Source organism: Zosterops lateralis, assembly GCF_965231275.1.
Source record: "Zosterops lateralis genome assembly, chromosome: 4".
NCBI classification, from domain to species: Eukaryota; Metazoa; Chordata; class Aves; order Passeriformes; family Zosteropidae; genus Zosterops; species Zosterops lateralis.
The window spans coordinates 66,593,657-66,616,689 of NC_139765.1; the positions used below are offsets into that span (position 1 = coordinate 66,593,657).

A 23,033-nucleotide genomic window follows, 5' to 3' on the forward strand; every position below is an offset into this window, starting at 1 on the left:
ACTCTTCAGAGGAAGAAACAGGGGGCAAGGGGATAAAAAAAGCCACTTCAGTGCTGCAGGCTCAGCAGCAGAAATCGTAGTTGGCAAACATTGAGACTAAAGAGTGAGATAAAACCTCAAAGACAAATTCTACTTACCTTCAATTGTGATGTTCTTCACTAAAACTGGTTTTACAACTTTGGAGCCCATGAGAATCCCTGTTGTTCTCCAGTATAATATATTGCTACCTGATTTCAGAGTTACCTGCAACAACACATGTGAGTTAGCAGACATCCCCTTGCCAAGACATTGTTTTATTTCCTACTTCCATTATTCAAATTTCTTGCATCCTAGCAGCTTTTCCTATGTTGTTTAGTGGGTAAAGAGGTAATGGGGAAACAATAGACAGATGCTGTACAGACATATCTGAGGAGTGCCAAATGTGCTTTATAAAAATGTTTCCCAACATCCCAGTTGGAAAACCACCAAGAGCTGCTTCTGACCTTGTTGTAAGCACAATTTGGAAAAAGCTGTTCCTGCCTTTATCCAATTACCCCTGGCACTCAAGAGCTTTTATCTCCAGCCTTATGTTCAGATATAGTCAATCAGTTTGTTTTTAAAGCCTTGAGATACATTTTAATAAAGAAACTAGACATGACCCAGAGTTCGAAAATCCAGTTCACAAGTGAGTTTTGTTTATAGGTTTTACAAATCAAGCTCTGTCTGCATGTAACACCACAGTATCATGACCAGTAAGGCAGGCACAAACCATGGCTGTCGCCAGCAGCAGTCTCATCCCTCCTGCTCACTTCTGACCACAAACAGCAGATGAGATGCAGAAAACAACCTGATTTCTGACTGCCCTGACCCATTTGTTTTCCTGGCATGGTTCAGCAGGTGGCTGTACAACCCCTGTGGAAGGATGGTGGGTCAGTGGCATCACGGCTGAGGTAAGGGGCAGTAGGAAGGCAGGAAAACTCCTCCAGCAGCAGTTTGGTGCTTTCTGCCTTCAACTCACTTGTTTAACTACAGTCACTCTCATCACTAAAAGCAGAAGGCTCATCAAGCCCCTGCCTGGCCTGCAGAGCTATTCTATACCTATTAACCCAGTATAAGATGTTTACTGCCAACAGCAAGATACTGGCCTGAAAGTGCTATCTTTTCACACCAGAAGAGGGGTAAACTCTACCAGCATAAGGGTCCAGGATAATGTGATTTGCTTTAGTGTTGTACAGGCCTGGCAGGACCATAGTTTTAGTTCACCCAAGATAAAGAGTTGAAAAATTTAGCAAAGTGGAAATAGAACATATTGTATCTCCCACACCCAAACATCTCCTACCCACACGGGCAGAGGAGAGCTGAGCTATCACATGTAACAGGGGAACTGGGACCATATTGAAATGGTCCAGGCATCAGGCTGTGTGAGGTGAGGTACCCAACAGCAGCTTCAGTGCACCAGAACTCACCTGAGAGTCAGATGAGAGCAGAGACTGCACCAATTGGAAAACTGTGCTCACAGAAGACACCTTGACAGGATTTGCAGTGCTGAAAATGCCCTTCAGGACAGCCAGAATCATCATCTCATCTAGCTCATATGCCTACATTTCAGTCATCAACTTGCACAGACAAACAAACTTGCAAACACTTGCACACCCCAGATGATGAGCTCAGATGGCACCATCTCCCATGCAGACTGTCTACAACCCTCCGCTCACCCAAGTCAATGCCCTGGCCTTGGATCTACCTCTTAGCTCATGCCACTCATCCCTCCTCAGCCAGCTTTCCAGCCTCCCAGTGAAACTTACACTGGTCTTGCATCTGAGCTGACAGGCACTCCAACCAGAGCTGGCTCAGGAATACAGTTTCTCCTCCAGGACGATAAACAGACCACAGAAAACAGAGAGTGTGCTGCTGCCTATGCCCACAAAAGCCTTTTTCTTCTGGCATAATGTCACCTGTGCTGGGCGTTTGCTGATCTGGCTCTGGGGACAACGGTATGATGATGTACAGAGGCCTCAGCTGATGAGCTGGTCTGCACAGGATCCATCCACAGAGCAAACTCAGCCAGCTGGGTCAGGGGCCAGCCAAAGGCCTCCTACCCCCAGCGTGGACAGGCTCATATCCCTGCTGCAGGGGCCACCCTGGTGCTGCCAGCTGGTTTTTCACACAAGCCCCCGTGGAGCAGAAGCTGGGTGCAGTCCAGCTCTTCTGCACACACTTGAGAATAAAATGCCAGTCCTGCTTGTTTCCACATACACACCCCACTCCCACTGCTCTGCCAAGACACAGAGAACACTCCTGTGTTCTCACGAGCAAACAACTGTTGTACAAGATTTCAACTACAATCATGCAAAGTGATTGTGGCATGCAGATTTGCATAAATCTATTTAACCTCTTAAGACACTTGATTCATAGCCCAGGGAAATCAATACAAAGTCTTGCATCTATATCATATCCTTTGGGATCAGCCCCTTAGGGATCTCCATGGCTTTTCCCCTCAGTACTAGGAAAGCTCTGCTTCTTCAAACACCTTCACAAGAGCTGGCCTGTGTTTTGTGTCTGGACAGAGGAAATTAAAGGAAATAAATGGAAAAAAAAACTTCAGGAAGGAATTTTTCATGGACTTACAGAATGAGAGCTCCATTCCCCGTGGTCTGTGAGCTTCACCCATTTGTCTGCTGTGGACTCCATTTCTTTGCACTGGTCATTTTGTATCTGTTAATAAAAACACAAGATCAGTGAGTGCAATCAGCATAATGACTTCTGGGAATGATAAGATTCAGCTCTGTTCCTCTTGTCTACATATTTAGACAGCTGCCTTACTTGTGGCAAAATATCCCCCCAATTTTCAACATCTGCTACAGCTTAACAGTGCCTCCACTGGCCCCTTCTGACATGGATGGTAAAAAAAGAGCAGGACAAGATGATCTCAGATGTGTCCTCACACTACATGGTCAGACAAGGATGCTGAGAATCTTGTCTTGTTGCTTCCTCCTTCTACTGGTCTATCAAGATTTAATTCTCTAAAATCCAGAGGCTTCTAAGTCATAGAAGAAGCAGGAGTAGATGGGCCAAAGCTGGAAGACAAAGTGTTTTCTCTAGAGCCAACACGTGCTTTGTCTTTGTCCTGCTGCCACCTGACCTAGGGATGAGAGTAATGCTATCAGGGGAAAGGCAACATGCCATGGAGAGTCTGTCCTGGCAGAAGTGTGAGGTTGTTTGTCCCTTGCCCAGGTCCAGCACAGCTCAGAAGAATTTCCTTGCAGCAGGGTTTGGTGCACTTCTTTCTTCTTATACCTGTCTTCTCAGATGAAAATGTATGAAGTCTCTTTAGGGCACGAGATCACACACTCTGCTTTTATTGCACCAGGGAGAAAGGCCACAACAACACTTTCAGCCACTTGACCTGGAGTCAAGGATCCTCCCTAAAGTTGCTCCACATCAAGTCTGAAATGAGTTGTGCAACCTCACATCCTCCAAAGCATCTGTACACTCAATTCCCACCTAGACCAACTGCACTGAGGAAAAGAGGTGTGAAGAAGAACCTGTGTAGAAGGTAGATCCCTAATTATCTTACTGTGTAACCTGAGCTGTAGCACCCTTGTGTCTTGGTTCCCACCTGCAAAGAGGAGGCAAGAATATATAGTCTCTTCTCATTAGGTGTAAAGGGCTTCAATATGTAAATAGAGCCAAGAAGGGGCAGATCAAACACCTCAGCATTTCCCAGTAACCTACCACTGCCACTGAAATGCCACTGTCCAGAGCTAAAGTGTCATTGTTATATATTTATATATATTGCAATATATTTAAGCACAAAGGCATGCTGGAGGAAAAAAAATTACTTTCACAGGAGCATTAAATATGGTTTCCCTGAAACACCGAGGCTGGCTAGGAATTTATGGGCATTTCTACAAAGGACTGCACCACTCATTGCTTCTTGAACAGGGGATGATAAATTCAGAGAAGGCGAGTGAGTGGGATATGGATAAAAGCAATAATCAAGAAGCCATTTTCAAAGCCAGTGCTCGGAGAAACATAATATTTGATCTACTGCAGGAGCAGATTTGCCAGTCAGTCAAGCAACTGGGGCTGGGACTCATACTCTTGGCACATTCACTTGACAGCAGAAAGCATAGTTGCTGCTTTCTTCCCATGAAGAAGGCAGGATAGTCTAATACAGAACAGAAATGGCTAAATCACATTGCCTGCACAGTCTGGTATCAAAGTGCAATAGCAATCTATCACACTGATGTAGCAGCATAAGGTGCCTCCAAACAGGTAATTTTTGTCTTCCTTTCCCAGCTCTACTAAGAATAAGGATACTTTGTACTTTTTTCCAAACTTTAAGAAATATTTACCAACTCCAGCTGAGACTTCTCACTCCTGTGAGGTGCCATGAGCTGTGTTTTTCTGATGAAAAAACAGAGCTCGTCAGACAGATACAGGGGCAGTAACAGAGGAGACTGAAAATTTCCATTCATCTACCTCTCTGATTCATCCTCCCACTTTTTTCTTTCCCAAATAGCAGGTACAACATGACAAGGACTGGGGAACTTTCCAAGCACCTCAGTAATTGTGGGGCATTTACACCCCACTGCAACTCCTGGTGCTGGGAACCCTCCAGCTCACTGGACAGCAACAATTCCATCCAGGTGGGCAGAGCAGGGTTCCCTTCTCCATTCTGGTCACTGCTGACCAGAGTGTTTCATCAATTTGAGTACACCATGGTGCAAGCCCAGCCAGGCTGTTCCCACGTCAGAGCTAATGATCCCAAATCCCTTCATTTCACAGTGCAGACACATCCTCAGAGCCCAATTCCTACTGGAAGTCACCTGAATTTCTCCTCCTTTTCTTTTCATCTCAATTACCGAATTACTAGGACACAAATTGACCTAAAAGTAAAGGTTTCCACATACTTCTGCCTTGGAAAAAATCTTTTTAGATGTCAAGTCTTCAAAGACATCTCCAGTCAGACACCCCTAAATGGGAGCATCTACAACCAATACCTGTCTAGCAAAAGTCTGAACTAACTGGGAAAGTTGTGACCTCTAATGGAAAAATCCCAGTGCATGGCAGACAGGATCAGTTGAGACTGAGTTTTGAAGATGAAATAAATGCACAAGACAGTCTAAGTGATGGAAAGTCAGGCAGATTTTTTTTATCTTGTTCAGCAGTAACAAGTTATGGGCATGCAGGGAGCTTAAAAGGGGGAAAGCTGCTGATGATGATCTTTATCTGGGTTGAATTCTTAAAATATAAGGTTGGATTCACCATATAAAAGGCCTTACAAAAAATTCAAAGAAGATGTTGTTGTCAATGTACTGGTATTCGAAGAAGACAGAGCCGGATTTCTTCAGGTGCACAGCGTAGATGAGAGAAACTGTACAATCATCCCTGTTTGACTCGATGTAATTCCCTCGAGGTGTCCATGAAGAGCTGATGAACATAAACAAAACAAGCCTCAACTGAGATCACAGATACTGAGGAGACTTTTTGTACACTACTAGACAAAAACATGTTACATAATGAAGACCCCAGAATCCCACAACAGCTAACTGCAGTGAATTTTTAAATTTATTACAGGATCTCCATTTATTTTTCATATATAGTAAATATAATAATTCAATTTTATATCTATTTTTATATGTTACGGGAATAATATAAAATGTAATACTTTTCATTAAAACAGCATGGGAAAGGATATGGTATGGAAAATTTAAGACTCAGTCTACATAAGAAAGGTTTATTATCCACAGGTTCAATATACCTTCAATCACACTCAGAAACAGCCTTCTGCAAGTGCCACAGGTCTCTAAACAGGCTGTAAAAGCACCTTTTAGCCACATTTACTATACCATGACCCTTCCATGATCCAGTTACAAATAAGAGCAGCTCCAGGCTGGTCTTAAACTCACTGGCTGCTGATGAGCCCAAGGGGACCATGCTGACAGCAAAGAGATGGGGCTACAGATTTCACCTCCCAGCCACCCTTGTTTGCCATTAGCAGGGCTGGCCACCCTCTGCAGAGCTCAGATGAGTCACTGAGCAGCTTTGTGCTGCTGAACTGTCTCAGGTGCCTAACCCAGGTACAAACAGAAGTTCTTACTTGTTGCAGCTGTCGGCTTTACCCTCAGATGAGCCAACCTCCGTGTCCATGAACGTCGCCACGTTGGAGAATCCTGCTGGCAGCTCATCCCACTCGTCAAACTTGATCCCACTGCCCAGAGAGTAGGTCCCCTCTGCACATTTGCTGCACACCTGGTTCTTCATCTCCAGGTACTCACCAGAGGCACAGGAGAAAGCTGGGGAGATAATTGTTTACAACATAGAAATGGATTCATCAATCCTCTTTTTTTTTTTTTTTTGCCATTTTATTAATTAAGATTGAACTGTCACTAAAGGCAACCAAACAGAATGTCCCAGTCCCAGGAACACAACAGCAGAACCACCAACATCAGCTGCAAAATTGAGATATTGAGATGTTTGAGGTTTTCACTGACGTGGCAGCACTGGAAACCAAACCCCAGAGACAGCTCCTGGTTTGCAGCTTGCCTCCACTGACAAAACATTTTTAGAAACAAAATCTCTATTGATAGATTGTGTCCAAAAGCTGTTTGTGAAAATGAGGATCTGTAATAGAGCTCTCCTATCTGGGAGACCCTTGTTCACCAAACTGTTGCACCCTGAACTCAAGTAAAACCACCAGTGGTTGAGGGCCAGAACAGACTTTTCTCACCTAAGCTAAGAAGGGCATACAGCAGCAGGCTGACAGTCATGTAACACTACAAACCTTGGCTGAGAGTAGTAAACCTAATCCAAAAGTCTCTCTGTGTTTCTCCTCACATGAACTACCTACAAAGCCTCAAACATCTTGCCTGATAGACCATGTGGTCTTGGAAAAGGTCACCCACAGGTTTGTGACTAGAAGATGAGCATCTTTGATTAGGGTGACATTAACATGCTGAGAAAATAACCACTGGTTGTCAGCACAGCAAAGACAGTATTCAAAACCTGTGTAATTAAGGGAAATACAATTAGGAAGCATATTCACAAAGTGCTTTTTTTTTTTTTTTTTTTTTTCTGATGTCTCTACAATTATTTCCTCCAAATAGCTGTATGCTCCTTGTCCCCCTGATCACATCTCTGCCTGCTAAGGGAAGATTATTCCCATTATAAAACAGAAACCTGGAGAGTAGCTGAAGTCCTGTATGCCCACAGAGCCCCATGCCTGTGTCAGGGATCATAACTCCTGCCTGGGCACTGGTTTCAATGGCAGGCCATCCCACTTTCCCTCAGTCCCATGCTGCATCATGTCCTCTTTGAGACTGAACATCCTGAACAGAGAACAAATGAGAACTTTCTGCAGCCCATAGTACTTCCTATGATGTTTGCAGATTTTTTAACTTCACTATGCCAGCCAAGCCAAAGCAGGATCCAGAGCAACGCACACAACTCACAGCCCAAGAAATGATGGGATTTTCTTCTGTTTCACACATGCCACGTTGCACAGTGACAGATATTTCATACACTCTCTTTGACAGACATAAACTCACTAGCCTGAGAAACTGCAGGATGAGACCAGACTGGCAGCCAAAGTGGTGAAACCAGCCCAAAGCAACGATGCCAGCTGAAGTCCCAGAAAATGTGATTCCACAGATGTGCCAGTGTTTATCTAAACTGCAGAAAAGCTTGTTTTATTGTAAGAACTCTGATTAACTCATGGCTCTGTAACACCAATCTCCATCTGAATCCAACTAACACAGCCTCCCATTTCTGTCCCAGTATCAGCAGGATTTCTTTCTGTAATTGTCCTTGATGTGTGCCACTTAAAAGCAGATAAAAGGTACATTTTGATGGAATTATCTCCAAAGGGTCATTTTTCCTTCTTGGTCATATCAGCATACTCTGAATTTGATCCAATGGCCTTCAAGCCAACAGATTCCTAACCCTGTTGCTCATTGGTGATGGACTAAGAAGGAAAGTGGGCAGGATCCAGGCAGAGATGGGTGTTGGGGTGGGAATAAATGAGGAAATCCTGGCATGATGGATTTCTGTGAAAGACCGACTGACAGACAAAAAATCCAATCTCAGTGAGGGCAAGAGGTTCAGTATAAACAGTGGCACACGAGGTAGAGCCAACACCTCACCGGACTGTGTGACCTCAGCCTAAGCCATAGGATTTCCTCTGCACCTGTGGTGGAAAGCAGCTTTCTTCAGAGATTTTGACAAAAGCAGTGAACATGTCCCTGTGTGTCTGAACTGTGACCACACTTCGTACAGCTTTTCACCTTAAATATATAAAGATGTCCTGACTCACCTCTTTAGCATTATTAATAAAGTCTTGCTTTATTTTTTCCTTTTGATGGGTGCAGAGAGAAGCTATCAGGAAGGGAAGTAAAAATGTAAGCTCTCTCACAACATCTTTGAATTCTTTAACAGTTTCAATTTATTTTTTTTTTTTAAAGAAAGCTAAATAGCAAGAAATTGAGAGTGCTGCTTAACCATTCCAGAGTCATGAAATTCAACTAAGGAGTCAAGAACCGTGAGCAATTCACTGCCATAATGAAGATGCTGAGGGCAGCAGAGCCTCCTCTTCCATCACGGTGAGGTCGAGCAGAGATTATTACTTTACTGAACTAATATGTTTTAACCCCTTGCTGATCATTTGAGAGAAAGAAAAGGGTAAAAGAGATCAGGCCAGCTGCCATGCAGGACACGTCATCCATCTCTCACCTTCCAGGAAATAATGAGCCTTTCTCTTATTTAGGTGGAGAATCATCTTCTTTCCTTCTAAGAATTGTATTTCAAAGGCAGCAGCATTTCCCATCCAAACACATCCCCCTGCAAGCAAACTGGCTCTGAGCATGCAGCTGCTTGCCAGGTTCAATTTGGGGCTGAATGTGGCTAATGGCAACATGAACCACTATCAACATTGGAACAGATGCAACATTTGGTCTTGTTCCAGCTGGAGGAGGGTGGGGAGGAAATACACTGTGTGGTGAGCATGAGGATGGTCTCCTCTCCTAGAGTCCACAACTTGGTCATCCATCAAGGGGGAGACCAAAAGCCAGGGCAAACCTTCTTCAATCTAAATTGCATCAGTCTGAGAGTTCATCCCAGCTGGAGACAGGGAGGTCAGAGTCACTTGTAGGACACGGCACAGACAGATGATCCATCCCAGGGCATCCCAGGAGCTCCTCTTTTCTTGTGGCTGCTCCATATCACTAAGGAGGAGCCAAGTACAGATGCAGCACTTCCCAGCTGCCACTATTGCAGCATCACTGTTTTTGTGAGGGTGACACACACAAGATGCTGCCAACAAGAAGGGCTGAATGACAACATAGGAAGTTAAGGAGTGATGCAAAGTTTTGGGAACACAAATCCTGTATTTTAGGTGTGTGCTCTGATTCATCCTCCTCCCTCTTGCTTCAGAATCCAGAGGAAAAATTAGTCTTACATATTGGAGACTCTGTGAACACCCCTGACCCCAGAGTCCATTTATTTAGGTATTTGATACTTAATTTTCAGAGAAAGCATCTCTAATGAATAACTGGATACCACTATTTCCTGCCCCTCTCTAAGTGCAAACTTTACTATTACAGCTTTGAAATATCAGTTTGGTTGCTACACACAAACTTACACAGAGCAACACATACTGTGAAGACTGAATGTGATCTTTCTTTCTGTGAAGAAAACTGTAAAATACATGAAAAGATTTCATGACTTGCCCCACCATGGGCATTTTTAAAATTGGAAGAACATTTGCAGAGGCAGTTAGGAACAGCAGGACACACTGTGGTGCTGGATACACTGCTGCCTTTGGAGCTGGTACAAGTATTGGTGATTCACAGCTGTAGCTGTCTTAAATAACTACAGAAGGAAAAAAAAAAAAAAAAAAAAAAAAGATGTTGTGGTTTGTACAGGTGACTAGTCTTTCTCACAAAGTGAGAGTAAAGTACTGTTTAACTGGACATTGCCACAGGCAGCCACACACATCCATACACACATGCAATGAAGCTGACAGCATATGCACTTAACAAAAAATTGACATGAGATCCAGTACTGATAACCACCACTGTGTAAGTCTTGTCAAACAGACCTCATTTCATTCTTTAAAAGGATTACAAGTCACTTAATAAGGGTGATAAGACTGGATGTCATAGATTTAGGGTTCTTAACACAGTTAGCTTAGTTTTGCATGTCACTCTGATGAAGAAAGAAAGGTAGTGCTCACAACACCAGAGGGGCACATCTTAAAGGGCTTAAGAACTGTCTGAGGAACAGATCTCAAATGGGGCTGTGGATACAAAGCCATCCTTGAGCAGGAAGGAAGGGGGCAGTTCTGTCTGCCCAAGACTGAGTCTGATGGCTGCCCACATTTTTCTCAATGATCTGCAGGCAAAAAGAAAAGAAGTGATATCAAGATTGGCAGGGGAGAGACTGTTGCCAAGCCTGAGCCCACTCTGTGCTTTAGCAGAGTCAGAGGTAAAGACAAGCTGCTGAGGGCAAGGACTGCCAGCCCTGCCTGCAGAGGGCTGAAATCTAACCCAGAGAACAGCAAGCTGAGGATGGGAGCAGACCCACCATTTATCAAGAGCTTCCACTATCAAGGCATCCAAAAAAGGCACTCGTAAGAGCTGGATAAATGCAGAGGTGGAGGTAGAGATATGTAGGATGAAACATGTATTACAGGGAAGAAGATTGTTATAATATATTTATATGGCATTCAGACGTGATTTGGCATTTTTATGAGGTCAGTACAAAACAAAAGGACTTCAAATGGTTTTAAAATTAGAGGTAATGTCTTGCAGTGAGAGATCTGAAATGCTTAATCTATTTAGTTTATCACAAGAAGGTTGAGAGTCAACTTGATTAATATATAAGCATCTCCAGGGAGAGAAAACACAAGATCCTGCTGCACTCTTTAATCAAGCAGAGAAATGCATAAGAAGAGCCACGTTCTGGAAGCTGAACCCAAACAAACTCAAACTGGAAGTAACACACAGATTTTTAATAGGAGGAAAGACTGATTTTTGAAACAATCTGTCATGGCATGTGATGGGCCCTTTTTCTCTCCACTGTCTCATGCCATAACTGGATACCATATGGAAGAAAAGCTCATGCCAAATACCCATTATCAGCCCCACCATCAGCCTAGCTGGGTGTATTTTAATGGTCTGCGAGGTCAGACAAGCAAATCTAATTAAACCTCCTACTCTTACACTCTGGGAGTCAAGATCAGTGGTGTCCCACCTCCCTCCTAGGACACATCATGAGGACTGGGACATCCTGAAGCAGGAGCCTTGCCCACAGTGTGACCACTTCGAAGGAGTGTTTGCAATACATCACTTGGCAGGTCTGATTGCACTTCACAATCACTTTACAGACAGGGCAACAGCTCCCCAGAGGGCAAAACAGACCATAAACAAGCTTTTCTCATTTGCCCTTTGACTGCAAGTCTCCAGGGTCACTTTCTGTCTTTCAGTACAGCAGTGGCCCTCCTGGTGATTTTGGTGGACTAGGATCAATATTAGCTGGCACATTTCTCTTCTATTAACTGACTATAACAGTCTCACATTGCTTAACTCTCTGATGCAGGGGATCAGGACAGGATTATCATGGACAAAAACTGACAGAGTAGATGCTCACATATTTGAGATTTCACCAGAAGAGCTGTCTCAATACCCTGCATCCTCCAACACCAAACTATAATGTATTCATTTGCTTTCCTCCCTCATGTAGCCCTGGCCACTCAGTCTCACCTCTTTCCTCATCCAGCTTCCCATCCCACACCACTCGGACCCACTACTTCTACCTCCACCACTCTTCTCAGAAGACTTTTTCCTCGAGGCATTTCTTACTTAACGATACCTAAAATTATCTTAGGTCTTCTGTTTATTCTGTTGCCATTGAATATGTGCATGTTCATGTGTATTCTTCTGTGTCTCCCTGGCTCTCAATAATTGGGATTTTGAAAACAAAACAAAACAAAACAAAACAAAAACAAAAACAAAAACAAAAACAAAAAAAAAAAAAAAAAACAAAAAAAAAATACACAGGACTGGATTTTACCAGGTTGTAACAACATGAGAAGGGGATAACAACTGAGCAATTCTACACAAACCAATGAAAATACAAAGCAAAAATAATCTCAAACACTGGTTTTCCATCTCTCCCCTCTCCATCCCTGTGTTGTTCATCCGAAGCCTCACCATCTGGGATTCAGGTGAGATGCTGCCATCTCCTGCAGGCAGTCAGGGCTGAATTGTCTCAGCCTCCCATGGGCAGAGGTGGAATTATGAGGTTGGCAGCATCAGGCAGCTGTGTCTCTGAACAGCTGGTGTTTTCAGCAGACACATGGCACAAGCCTGGAGGGGAAGATGCGGCCATGGACAAGCACATGGAGACTTTTCCATGATACCCTGGGGCATCAGGGTCCACCCAACATGGAATCAAGGACCAACCAAAATACAAAATGAGGAGGAAAGAAAAGAGGAAGACGAAGGATGAGAGGAAATCATTGGTTTATTATTAATGTTTCCTATAATCTCGCCAGCTTCAGAATGTCTTCTGTGAATAATTTATATGAGGCTTCTCCAATAGACTGTGAATAATTGATGTTCGTTTTCTTCAGTCATTATTTCCCAATGTGTTACCAGGAACTAGACTGAATCTTAATTAAAAAATAAAAAAAAAGGTCTGTCTAGGCTGTTTAGGCTTGAAATGTGATCACACTGAAACCAGATAGCTAGAACTTGGGGAAGAGTACCTTCTGTGGAAGACTTTCGCATTTCATAGGAATAAACAGTATTTCCTTTTATCCAAAAAATAATGAAATAGAGCAAAGCTTTTTTCAGTTCGCCTGTCTTCCCCAGCTGGCCTGGCACATAGGACATTTTTATTATCACAGTATTGCATCATCTGGACACTGAAAGGTGTGGGTTTGGAATGAAAATAATCAATTCATGACAGAGTGGTGTAGGGAGCAGGAAGACAGTGATCACCAAGAGGTTAGGAAGCACATTTGCTACCAGGGTTTCAGCAGCCATCCCACTGGAGATGGCAGGAAACAGATCTGGAGATGGGTGAGCAGCTCTCCAGCCCCTACTGACTCCATCAGGCATATTCTGATTGCTCATCACCCAAAGTGGCTCTAGTGCTATTTGATGTTCTCTGCGCACACACACACAGTCCTTGCCCCTCATCACTCTACCAAGCCATAACAAATCTCAAGGTCTTGCCAGCTGCTCCTACTGAAAGAGAAATTAGTGACTCAGAGGAATTTGTTTTTAACTTTTTAAATTACATTGCATACATAAACAAGGTGAAGAATTCATCAAAAGACACTAAGGACAACCTTTCCCTTCATAAACTGAGTACACACACATCAACATGCAGCTCCCAGTATCTCTTCTCCAGAGAAGAGAATTAAATTCTGAAGGTTCAGTGCAAACTCTTCAGATTTTTAACTATTTACCTATTTTGTTTCGAATCTGTGCTTCAACACCCCAACAATGTGACTTGTTCTGCAAAGACAGTGTCTTGCTCATGCACAGAGTAAAAATTCTGGGAAAAATACTTGTAAAACTCTTAGGGTATCAATCCACATGGAAAAGCTGTGAAGTTTAGCCTCAAGCTTCAGCCCAGGTGAGAAACATAATACTATCAGTAAAACTCACATACCTGACAGGAGTTAGGAACATGAATTAGCAGGGATGCTCTAAGAGGAATAGGAATAAACATCTGCTCGAGTGCTTTGCTAGATCACAGCCTTTTAGTAGCAACTCTCAAACTGTGCTGTGCACACCCCTGCTAGCTGAACAGCTTTGCTCCATGGCAGCCCTGCATTAATATGCGTGTGCACACAAAATTTGCAGATGCCCACTGACTTCAGGGGAGTTAGAAGCAGAACGAGTTCTTTCTTACCTGTTTGGGATATCCAACTTTACCAAAGACTGAGAGAACATCAAACTCAAAACCTTCATTTAAGTTTTATGTTATGAAAGAAAAACACTAAAACTCCTGCTGATCACTTAAATTACCCTAAAGTGTAATAAAGTGTACAGCCTTAAAAAGGTCATTTTGGTTAATTGAGTCTGCAATTAGCAGGAAGACGAGTATCTCCTCCTGTGGTATCCTGGGAGCAGATTACACAAGTTAGAATACACTCAACAAACACAGCTCTATAGCAATAAATCAGGTCAATTTTTGCTCTCAGACTCCAATAAAGCCCACTGTAATTGAGGACAGTCTATTTTCTGAAGTCGATGGGGCTTTTCACCAATTTCTCATTCACTGCAGGCTCACATAACTGACTTCAAAACTGAAGAACATTTCTGATTTCAAAGAAGTTGCTCCCACCTTAGTGGCACCAGGTAAAGGTGCACTTTGCTAAGCAGAGCCACAGAATGACAGAATCATTAAGGTTGGAAAAGACCTCTAAAAGCATCAAGTCCAACCATTAACCCAACACTGCCAATTCCACCACTAAACCATGTCCCCAAGTGCCACACCTACATGGTTGCTCAACACTTGCAGGGATGGTGATTCCACCACCTTCATGGGCATCCTATTCCAATAATTTGATCAAGTTCCTCTGTATTATCAACATTTCCTTTCTGTCTCTTTTCTTAAGAAATCTTCCTGATACAGCTGGCATTTTGATGCTGACTAGAATAATGACCCTATCAGCACTTTTTCCTCCTTAACATCCAACTCCTTTAAAAATGCTCTAATGTTTTCACTATAGTTTCTTTATTATGCACACACCACTACAAAATGAGGAGATATTTATGAGATAAGGTACAGCCCATTCTTGCCTAGGACAGTAAAAAATAACTAATATGCTGTGGAATAAGAGAGTTAATATTTCAAAATCATATTGATCATATTGAGATCAAAATGTGAAGCCTTTAAGGATTTTTTTTTGGCAAAAATTCTGCTGAGATGAGAATAACAGTGCACCTGAGAACACCCTGAAGGAAGGAAGGAAGGAAGGAAGGAAGGAAGGAAGGAAGGAAGGAAGGAAGGAAGGAAGGAAGGAAGGAAGGCTCCAAATTCAGACTCTGGAGTGAAAACATGCAGCATATGGTCAGGCTGGCAGAAGAGCCTGATGGTGGCCACACAAACAGACTGCAGTGCAGTGTCAGCAGGAGCACCATGCCAAGTGCTGCTCCCACTGCCAAATCCCAAAAAGTCCCCATTAGACACTGCCTACAGCCCCACACCAAAACAAAGGGCTCCCAGAGAGACCAGCCATAAGGGAGTGCAGACAAGGGCTCAGCCCTAAAGCAAGCTGCTCCCTTGGACTGCCATCAGTATTTTCCATTCAAAAAGCCAAGCAACTGCCCTGATGGCAGTGATCCTTATCAGCTAAATTCCCTTCCTGCTATCAGACTCATGAAGGGATCAGAGGGAGATCTGTGGTAATTAAAAATGAAGGAGATCAAATTAGTAAAGCACATTCCCAACTGTCAGGAGTGATTCAGAGGTCTGGATTCTGCTGAAGGAGACTCTGTGTCTGCCACCCCCACCTCCATGTATGTACCTAACCTCCTGAACAGTACTGGGAAGATGCCCAGAGGGGACATCTGAAATGGGAAGCAGAGGAGAGTCAGAGCAGCTCTAGGAGTAATAAATATTACCTTTTCCCTAGCCAAAATCTTTCTGGACTTTTAATGCATCTCTTCAGAGGAACTTTTGCAACCACGATGTGGCAGCATCAAAAATGTGACTCAGCTCTGAACAAACAGAAACCTGAGAGAGGTGTCCAAGCAGTCTGGTGTGGCCATGCCATGGCCTGTCCAGACCTAGCCCAGCCCCACAGGGTGACAACTGAGGTACCACACCACACTGAATGGGAAAACACAGGCTACAGGCTCTGGAAGTGATGATGACTGCAGCCCCATAGAGCAGGGAGAACAGCAAAAAATAGAGGGGAGTGAAATACAGAACAGGGCACATTGTCCCAGTGCCTTGCAACTGCAGAGCTGCCACTGCAGCTTCCCTCACAGATCTGGGTCACTGCATAGCAGGACCTCCTACAGCACCACAAAAATCTCTCATGTGAGCCTCCTCCTCCCTTCCCACCTACCATCTACATGAGAGAAATGGGGAGGGCAGGAGGGGAAGGTGGATCATTGTGCTGCTCTGTGCTCATGGACAGAATAAAAGCATAAAAATCCTTCCTCTTAGTAACCAGGTCATAAAGCAGTCAAAATATGACAGTCCTTTCTACTGTGCATCCCATGACTTTCTCAGAGGACACTGTCTTCTCTGCAGGTAAACTCTGCTGATTAAGTTTCTGAAGACTCAAAACCAGGGTAGAATCCTGTCAGGTTTCGGAGCCTACAGCAGTTTCAGGGAATGTTGAGGCTGTGCTCAGCAGGACAAAGTCAGCTGTGATTTACAGGGTGCTTCTGTGCTTCAAAAGAGAAGCACAGCACAGAGACATCCAACCTAATTTAAATGGTTTCATTCAAATGAAAAGCAGTAAAACACAACATCCTGCAAACGAGCACATCTCAAGACACCAACTGAGCTCTGATGCCACAGTTCAATTGCTCCAGATATGGGAAGCACCTGAGCTAACACATTTTTAGCAATCTCAAGTGTCTTTCCACTCCGCTGGAGGCCACAGTCTAGACGTATTTACAGAGCAGGAGACATTTAACATATTGTTATACTGTCTTTGAAATTTCTAGTTCAGGCACAATTTTAAGAGAACAACTGCTGAGCATTTGGAAGGAGGAGAGGTTGGCACAGTATTCTCAGGACTCAAAATTAATGACAACCTGCACATCACTTCTCTTTTCAGGGAGCAGTGAAGATCAGTGGCAGATATTCTCAAGCGACAGCATTTCTGAGTAGATGAAAACAACTGCAAACATTGTGAAGTCAGCAGTGATGGCAGATGTGTTCCAAAAAAACTCACTTTCTCATACACATTCCCTCATACCACTGTGTCCACTGAGGGCTCTACCAACCTCAAGGAGACAAAAAAAAGCCCTAAGAGCTCATGCTGCTTTACAACTGCAACTGCTATACAAGTGCAACCCTCTCTTAAAAGCAGAGACATAGTTGGCCACAGGGTATCTCAGGACTAATAGATGCTGAACAAAACTTCTAAAGATAACAGACCTCTGGAAGGAGGAAATTGGAAGCTGGAAATTGTCCTACCCAGGGTGATTTTACTGTAGGCCCTGATGCTGCAGGTTGAAGACCAAAGAGAGACCCAAGTGACTTCAGGATTCTGCAAAATGCCAAAACAAGCCCCAGTTCATATGTCCTGGCATAGGATAGGACCTGCAAGATGTAGGAGAGTCTGAATAAATTTAAAGAATGTCCAGAAAGACTCAGCTCAGAGGATATGGGTTAGTTCTGGCATTTCATGATAGACCTTGGGATAAAACAGCACCAGCCTAAGAGAGAAGGAAGGCATCTCAAGGAGCCATTAATGTGAGTTGTATGCAACCCCTGACCAAGCCTGCAGCACAAATCTCACTCTGCACACAATCCACTAAGAACATGAGTTGTAGAAGACTCAGATACAGAACCTTTTCTTTTCCTTAGGCTGCAGAAATTCATGCTTTTAGTGTAAGATGTCCTTGGTACAGCTGCTGTATTGTCAGATGAGACAGAAACCACCAGCTTAGAGAATACAACAAGACAGTAAGGAGATATCTGTCAGCATTTTCAACACAATTCATCATCAACAACAGACTCCCATGTGAAAACTCCAGAGATTTGTAGGGCAGCTACTTTTCAAAATCTGCCTCTCCCAGTTTATCCCACCCATGGAGAATGGACTGTCAGCCAAACTCTATGCTGGTTAAAATATTTTACAGTAAAAACCACCACGTTAATACATTAATAACCAAGCTGAATGTCAAAGGTGTTCCCTACACACTCCTACAGCGACTGGCTGCTGTTGGCAGATTCATGTTTTCAGGCTGAAAGACAGGTGTTTCTTTAAGCAAAAGGTGAAAGACTAAGAGATGAGAAAACCTCAAATTACTTTTGCCATCAGAACATAGCCAGACAGCCCCTGAAGCCAGTTAATTTACTACAGACAGAAAAAAAAAAGATAGAACTCCAAGAGTCCAGGGAGATGAGATCTGAGGGGTTCAGTAAAAAAGTCAAATATCTGATTGCTTCTCAAACCAGCTGAATTGCCATGGGATTTAACAGCAACACTACAACAAGGAGATGAGTTTTCCAGTGTATTTAACAGAATCCTGTATTTTGGTGTATAATATCAGAGCCCATCCACTGGGAAAAGTTTTCACCTTGTCCAGCAGGGGCCAGATATTGAGAAGACAGACTCATCTATTGTTATAAACCAACTGAATTCTCATTGGAATTGTTTTAAGACCAGAAACAGGCACAAACAATAGAAGATGAAGAGGGAAAGGAACCATTTTTCAAAATCTATAGAAAGTAGAGGATAGTGTAATGTTGCTGGACTTAAACCATTTATCACAAGATTTAAGAAGAGATAACGTACAACAGAAAAAATGAGTTGTACCTATGTCCTCCAGGGTACACCAAAAGTGGTTGTGCAGCAGAAGAAATAAGACTATCTGCTCCTTTATAGTGCAGGCAGCAAAAAATGATAGGCTTGAAGTATAACAAGGGAGATTCAACAGCAGAAAAATCTTTAACAGGAGGGAAAATGAAAAGAACTAAATATATGAACAAATATCTGGAGAGCTTGTGGGCTCTTCATCACAAGACGTGCCTGAAAACAGTCCAGCCAAACATCAGCCATGAATAACAGTAATTTCCACTATAGCTATTTGGGCTGGAGGATGAATTATGGGATCACCTGAGGTGCTTCTCAGGTCTGTATTTCTGTAATTGAAAAAGCACATCCTAAGGATACACAGAGATTCCCCATCTAAAACCTTGGAAACTAAATCCAAATACCAGGAATGACACATTCTCAAATGATACTTGCAAGCAGTTAGAAACCTTCCAGTGATCAACACTGCTACAGAAAACATTTATGTACCTCACACTGGAACATAAAGAAATGAAAATAAACCTTTAGAGGAGGAGAGTCAGAAGGGAGTAAATCTGACATCTGCTGCAATAGAACTGAAAAGATGTTGCCACTGTTCATCCTGTTTGTCAGATACAATAATTTATACCCCCTGGTATAAATTACTGCGAGGATCTTTTGTGGAGAGAAGTGCTAGAGCAAGGAAGTGTAATGGGAAAGAGCTTTCAGACTGGGAAGCTACAAAACAGTGAGGGATGTGTTTGCAGAGCAGCAGTTTGTTTATATCCCCAGATGCAAAGAACTGTTTCAACATTTAAAAAAACGCAGAACGAAGTGATATGAAAACACTCCAAGTTGTAAAAAAATAAACGCATAAATAAATAAAATGCAGGAGCTCCATCACAAAAATAACTCAGGCAAATAAGACATTTACCATTCCCTATGCATTCAGCTTATGAATTAGCTAAATAATGAACATAATGAGAATGTGGACACTATGCAAATACAGTTTGACCACTGCTGGTCACCATTTTGGCCAATACAGCTATAAATGGACTGGAGAGCTGCAGAACTGGAGAGCAGGGCAGCTCAAGACAAGCAACTCCATCTCTTCAGGGGGTGCTGTCATAGAGGTGCCTCGTCTGTGAATCAGCATAAAAGGGTACCTGTAGCAGACAGTGACTTGCAGGGATACACTGCAAAGACAATCCAATCCCTGCTCCACATCTCCAGGAGACAGAAAGCTGAGTTGGAGGGTGTCCTAGGTTACAATATAAGATGTGCCCAAAGTATGCATTCTATCACCATCTTCATGAGCTGTTGAAACCAGGTGGGGCAGTGTTTCCCTTGCCCCCTCCCTCCAAACTATCTTCTGTAAATGGCCCATCAATGCCTTAATGCATGACTCACAGGTAACTCCCTCCAGGATCTATCTCTGTTTAATGGGCCATCAAGGACCATGACTCACAGAATGATATCATTCCATTGTGAGATGCTCTGCCCAGGGGGAGGAGCCAAGTAGTCCCACCTGGATATAATCTGGGATTTGAGACAGCACAGGAAGCCCTTACCCACTGGATTCCCAGAGGACAAGAGTTACCAGCCTTTCTATGGGATCATTCTTCAATAAGACCACTTCATCTGGACTGCTACCACTACCCTAACTAACAGGGTTATCAGGTTGTGTTCTGATTCTGTCAGGGGTCTTTTGTACTATTGCTTTTTATTTATTTTATTTCACTTTTTTTCCCCCTCCTAATTAACTGTATTTCTGACTTGGGGTCTCTCACTGCTTTTGCTTCCAAACCAGTACAGAGGGGAAGGACAACTCAGGGAAACTCAGGACATCAGTGACAGACCTAGGAAGGCCCACAAATGCAAACAGCACAAAAAGCCAGTAACAGTCTGTAAAATGAAGAGTCACAACGTACTGCATTCCTTCCCTCTCACGGGGTCAGGTAGTCCAGAGCACTCCACTGACGGATTCGGGACAGCCACCCTCCACCTGGAGCCGCTGCTGTCGCACTCCGTGTACTCGAAGTGATAATCTGTCTGCAAGCAATTACAAAGAGTTTCAGTTTCATCATAACATTTGCATATTAAGCTCATTAATCAAGACTGGGATTAGCAAGCTCAGTTGTAATTAAACCAGAGGGGAAGTGGCTGGCGTGAAACATGCCGTGCAGCTTTGATGATTGCCGTGGATCATCACAGAGCAAGCACAGCTCTCATCAGATGCTGTGCAGTACAAATGTTAGGGCAGAAGGTGGGATTTGCAAAAGCACTTGATAGACAGGACGCAGATTCCACTAGAAAATTTTTTCCCAGTCTCTAAGAGCAAGATTGATCAAAATTTTCTGTCCATCAGAGTATCTGATCTGCAGCAGCCAAAGAGGCTTCCTCTTTGATCAGTGGAATAAGCCATACTCAGAATACAAGTCATCCCATGATAGGCTGGATGTGTAAAATGGATGGAATGAATCCTTCTGCAAGTGCCTTTCCCTCTTTGTCAGTTTCAGAGGCAAATTAGGGCAGACAAAGCCAGTATTGGAATACCTCTGAAAATGTCATCCAAGGTCAGCTCTGAGGAGTACCTCAAGGCAGAATGATGATGTGAGGGGGAGATCAGTCCCATGGTCTCTGTGGCTGAGATAAGCCCTGGGCAGACTCAGTAAAAGAGTAGTCTCAGTAAAAGAGTTTCTTACTCTCAGAAAAAGAGTAAGAAACTTCCTAGCATTAGCTAGGAAAGAATATTCGCTATTTGTCAAATTAATAGTATTGATTCAGATCCCATATAAAATCTAGACTCACATTTAATTACATTTTTAATTTTGTGTTTATAGCTCTGTTTTCAAATTCATAGCCCAGAAGTTCGTGATTAAAATAAACCTCAGCAACATCTAATTTTTCAACCAGTTTGGGTGGAGCTGGGAGAAATGGTGAATAACCTTCAGAGGGAACAGACCCATGCTCAAATGACATGCCCTGGGGCAAGCTCCACAAGATGGTTCCATATGGGCAAAGCCACTTCTGTCTCACTCTCTAGTTAATCAAGATAAAACACTGGTCATGTTCCTATTTAAACACACGGATATGTTATCTCCTTGACCCCCTGTTACAGAGGGGTCAAGGAGATAACACATCCTAGAAAGATTTCTTTCTCCCCACTGGCTACAGAGGGAAACAAGCCACTGAATTTGGATGGGGTTTTCTCCATTTCCTCAGGAGAACCCCACTGCACATCCCTTCCTGGACCATAAAAGTACCACGAAAAAGCATGGTACCACGGAAAATTTAGCCACAGCTCAATGTTTGAGAAGCTTTGGGGCAGCCTGGTGTGCTGATCCATAAAGTCTGGTGGGCTCCTTTCAATTTGTCTTCTCCAGCCAGGACTGGCCATGAGCCAAGGAGGGAAGGCAGTGGCCGTGTCTGCAGCCCAAGGCAGGAGCACAAGAGCTATTCAGCTGGTGCAGCTCATCCTCACCACAGCAAACCTTAGCCAAGAGGCAGCAGAAACCTGCCATAACTGCAGGCCCTAATTCCACTGCCCTAGAAGGAGCTGCTCTGTGCACACAGGGATTATTTGGGGGCAATCTTCTGTTTTTTTCCTGGCAATTGACATTGTATGAGATGGTGTAGAAGAAGGAGGCTCAGGTGGATAAGAGTTGATCCATGCTGGCTCTGATATAGATTAGTTAATTCCTGCAAATATTCCGTTGACTCACACAGAGAAGACTTGCAATTCTCCTCATTTATTTGCAGAAAAACAAACAATAGTGAGTTTAATACTTCTACTGTTACCATAGCTCTCCAGGGGTATTCAGATGTTAATATAGTTCTACCTAAACATCATTAAAGCCTTTGCTATTTTGCATCCAGGTGCAAATAATAATCTGATTTCCCTGGAATTAATATTTTCATGGCTGAATATTTATCTTTGTAGCTCAATCAATGGTTTAGAAACCTAACTCACAGCACAGTGGAAAGGAAAACTATTTGTCTTAAAAAAACCAAACCCAGATCCACACATAAAATATGATATAACACACTGGCAACTCTACAAATATACTCAATTATAACATGTATTTTTTCCCTTTCATCTCATTATGCAATCTTTCAGGAATACTTTAAAAAAATACTCCTGAATCATCTCAATATGAAATATGCCTATAAGGCAACCAGAATACACAAATGTAATAGATTCATCTCCTAGTTTATATGACATAAGAAAAATTTATCTATTAAATTAAATATGCAAGACTGGAGTGAGGCAAAGAAAAGGATATTGAAGTGCTCTGAGTCACTTTCAGATCCATTTTCTATTTAATATCAGATTAAAAAAAAATACAGAGAGCAGTTTGGTGTCAACAATCCAGGTTGCTGCCATACCCATCCTCCCAAAGCACACTTCAGTGATGTTGAGCCAGCAATAAAATCCCTCTGCAGCCAAAGCGGGTCCCAAAAGTGGGGCAGCTGTGAGGGACACACCATGCTGGCCAGAAATATTCCCTTAAATGGCCAAATAACTGTCAACTATCAACAGGAATTCAAA

At 43.1% G+C, this 23,033-nt stretch overlaps 1 protein-coding gene across 1 annotated transcript in view; it reads right to left on the reverse strand.

The window, feature by feature from the left end:
• ELAPOR2 (endosome-lysosome associated apoptosis and autophagy regulator family member 2) overlaps positions 1-23,033 on the reverse strand; it is a 95,860-nt gene that overhangs the window by 27,280 nt on the left and 45,547 nt on the right. Inside the window, exons 2-6 of the mRNA XM_083860592.1 lie at positions 20,413-20,533; positions 6,086-6,281; positions 5,268-5,415; positions 2,608-2,694; positions 138-243 (exon numbers count right to left, since the gene is read on the reverse strand). Of these exons, the coding sequence (XP_083716718.1) occupies positions 138-243; positions 2,608-2,694; positions 5,268-5,415; positions 6,086-6,249 (505 nt within the window). The 5' untranslated portion in view covers positions 6,250-6,281; positions 20,413-20,533. The remainder of the gene's footprint in view (positions 1-137; positions 244-2,607; positions 2,695-5,267; positions 5,416-6,085; positions 6,282-20,412; positions 20,534-23,033) is intronic.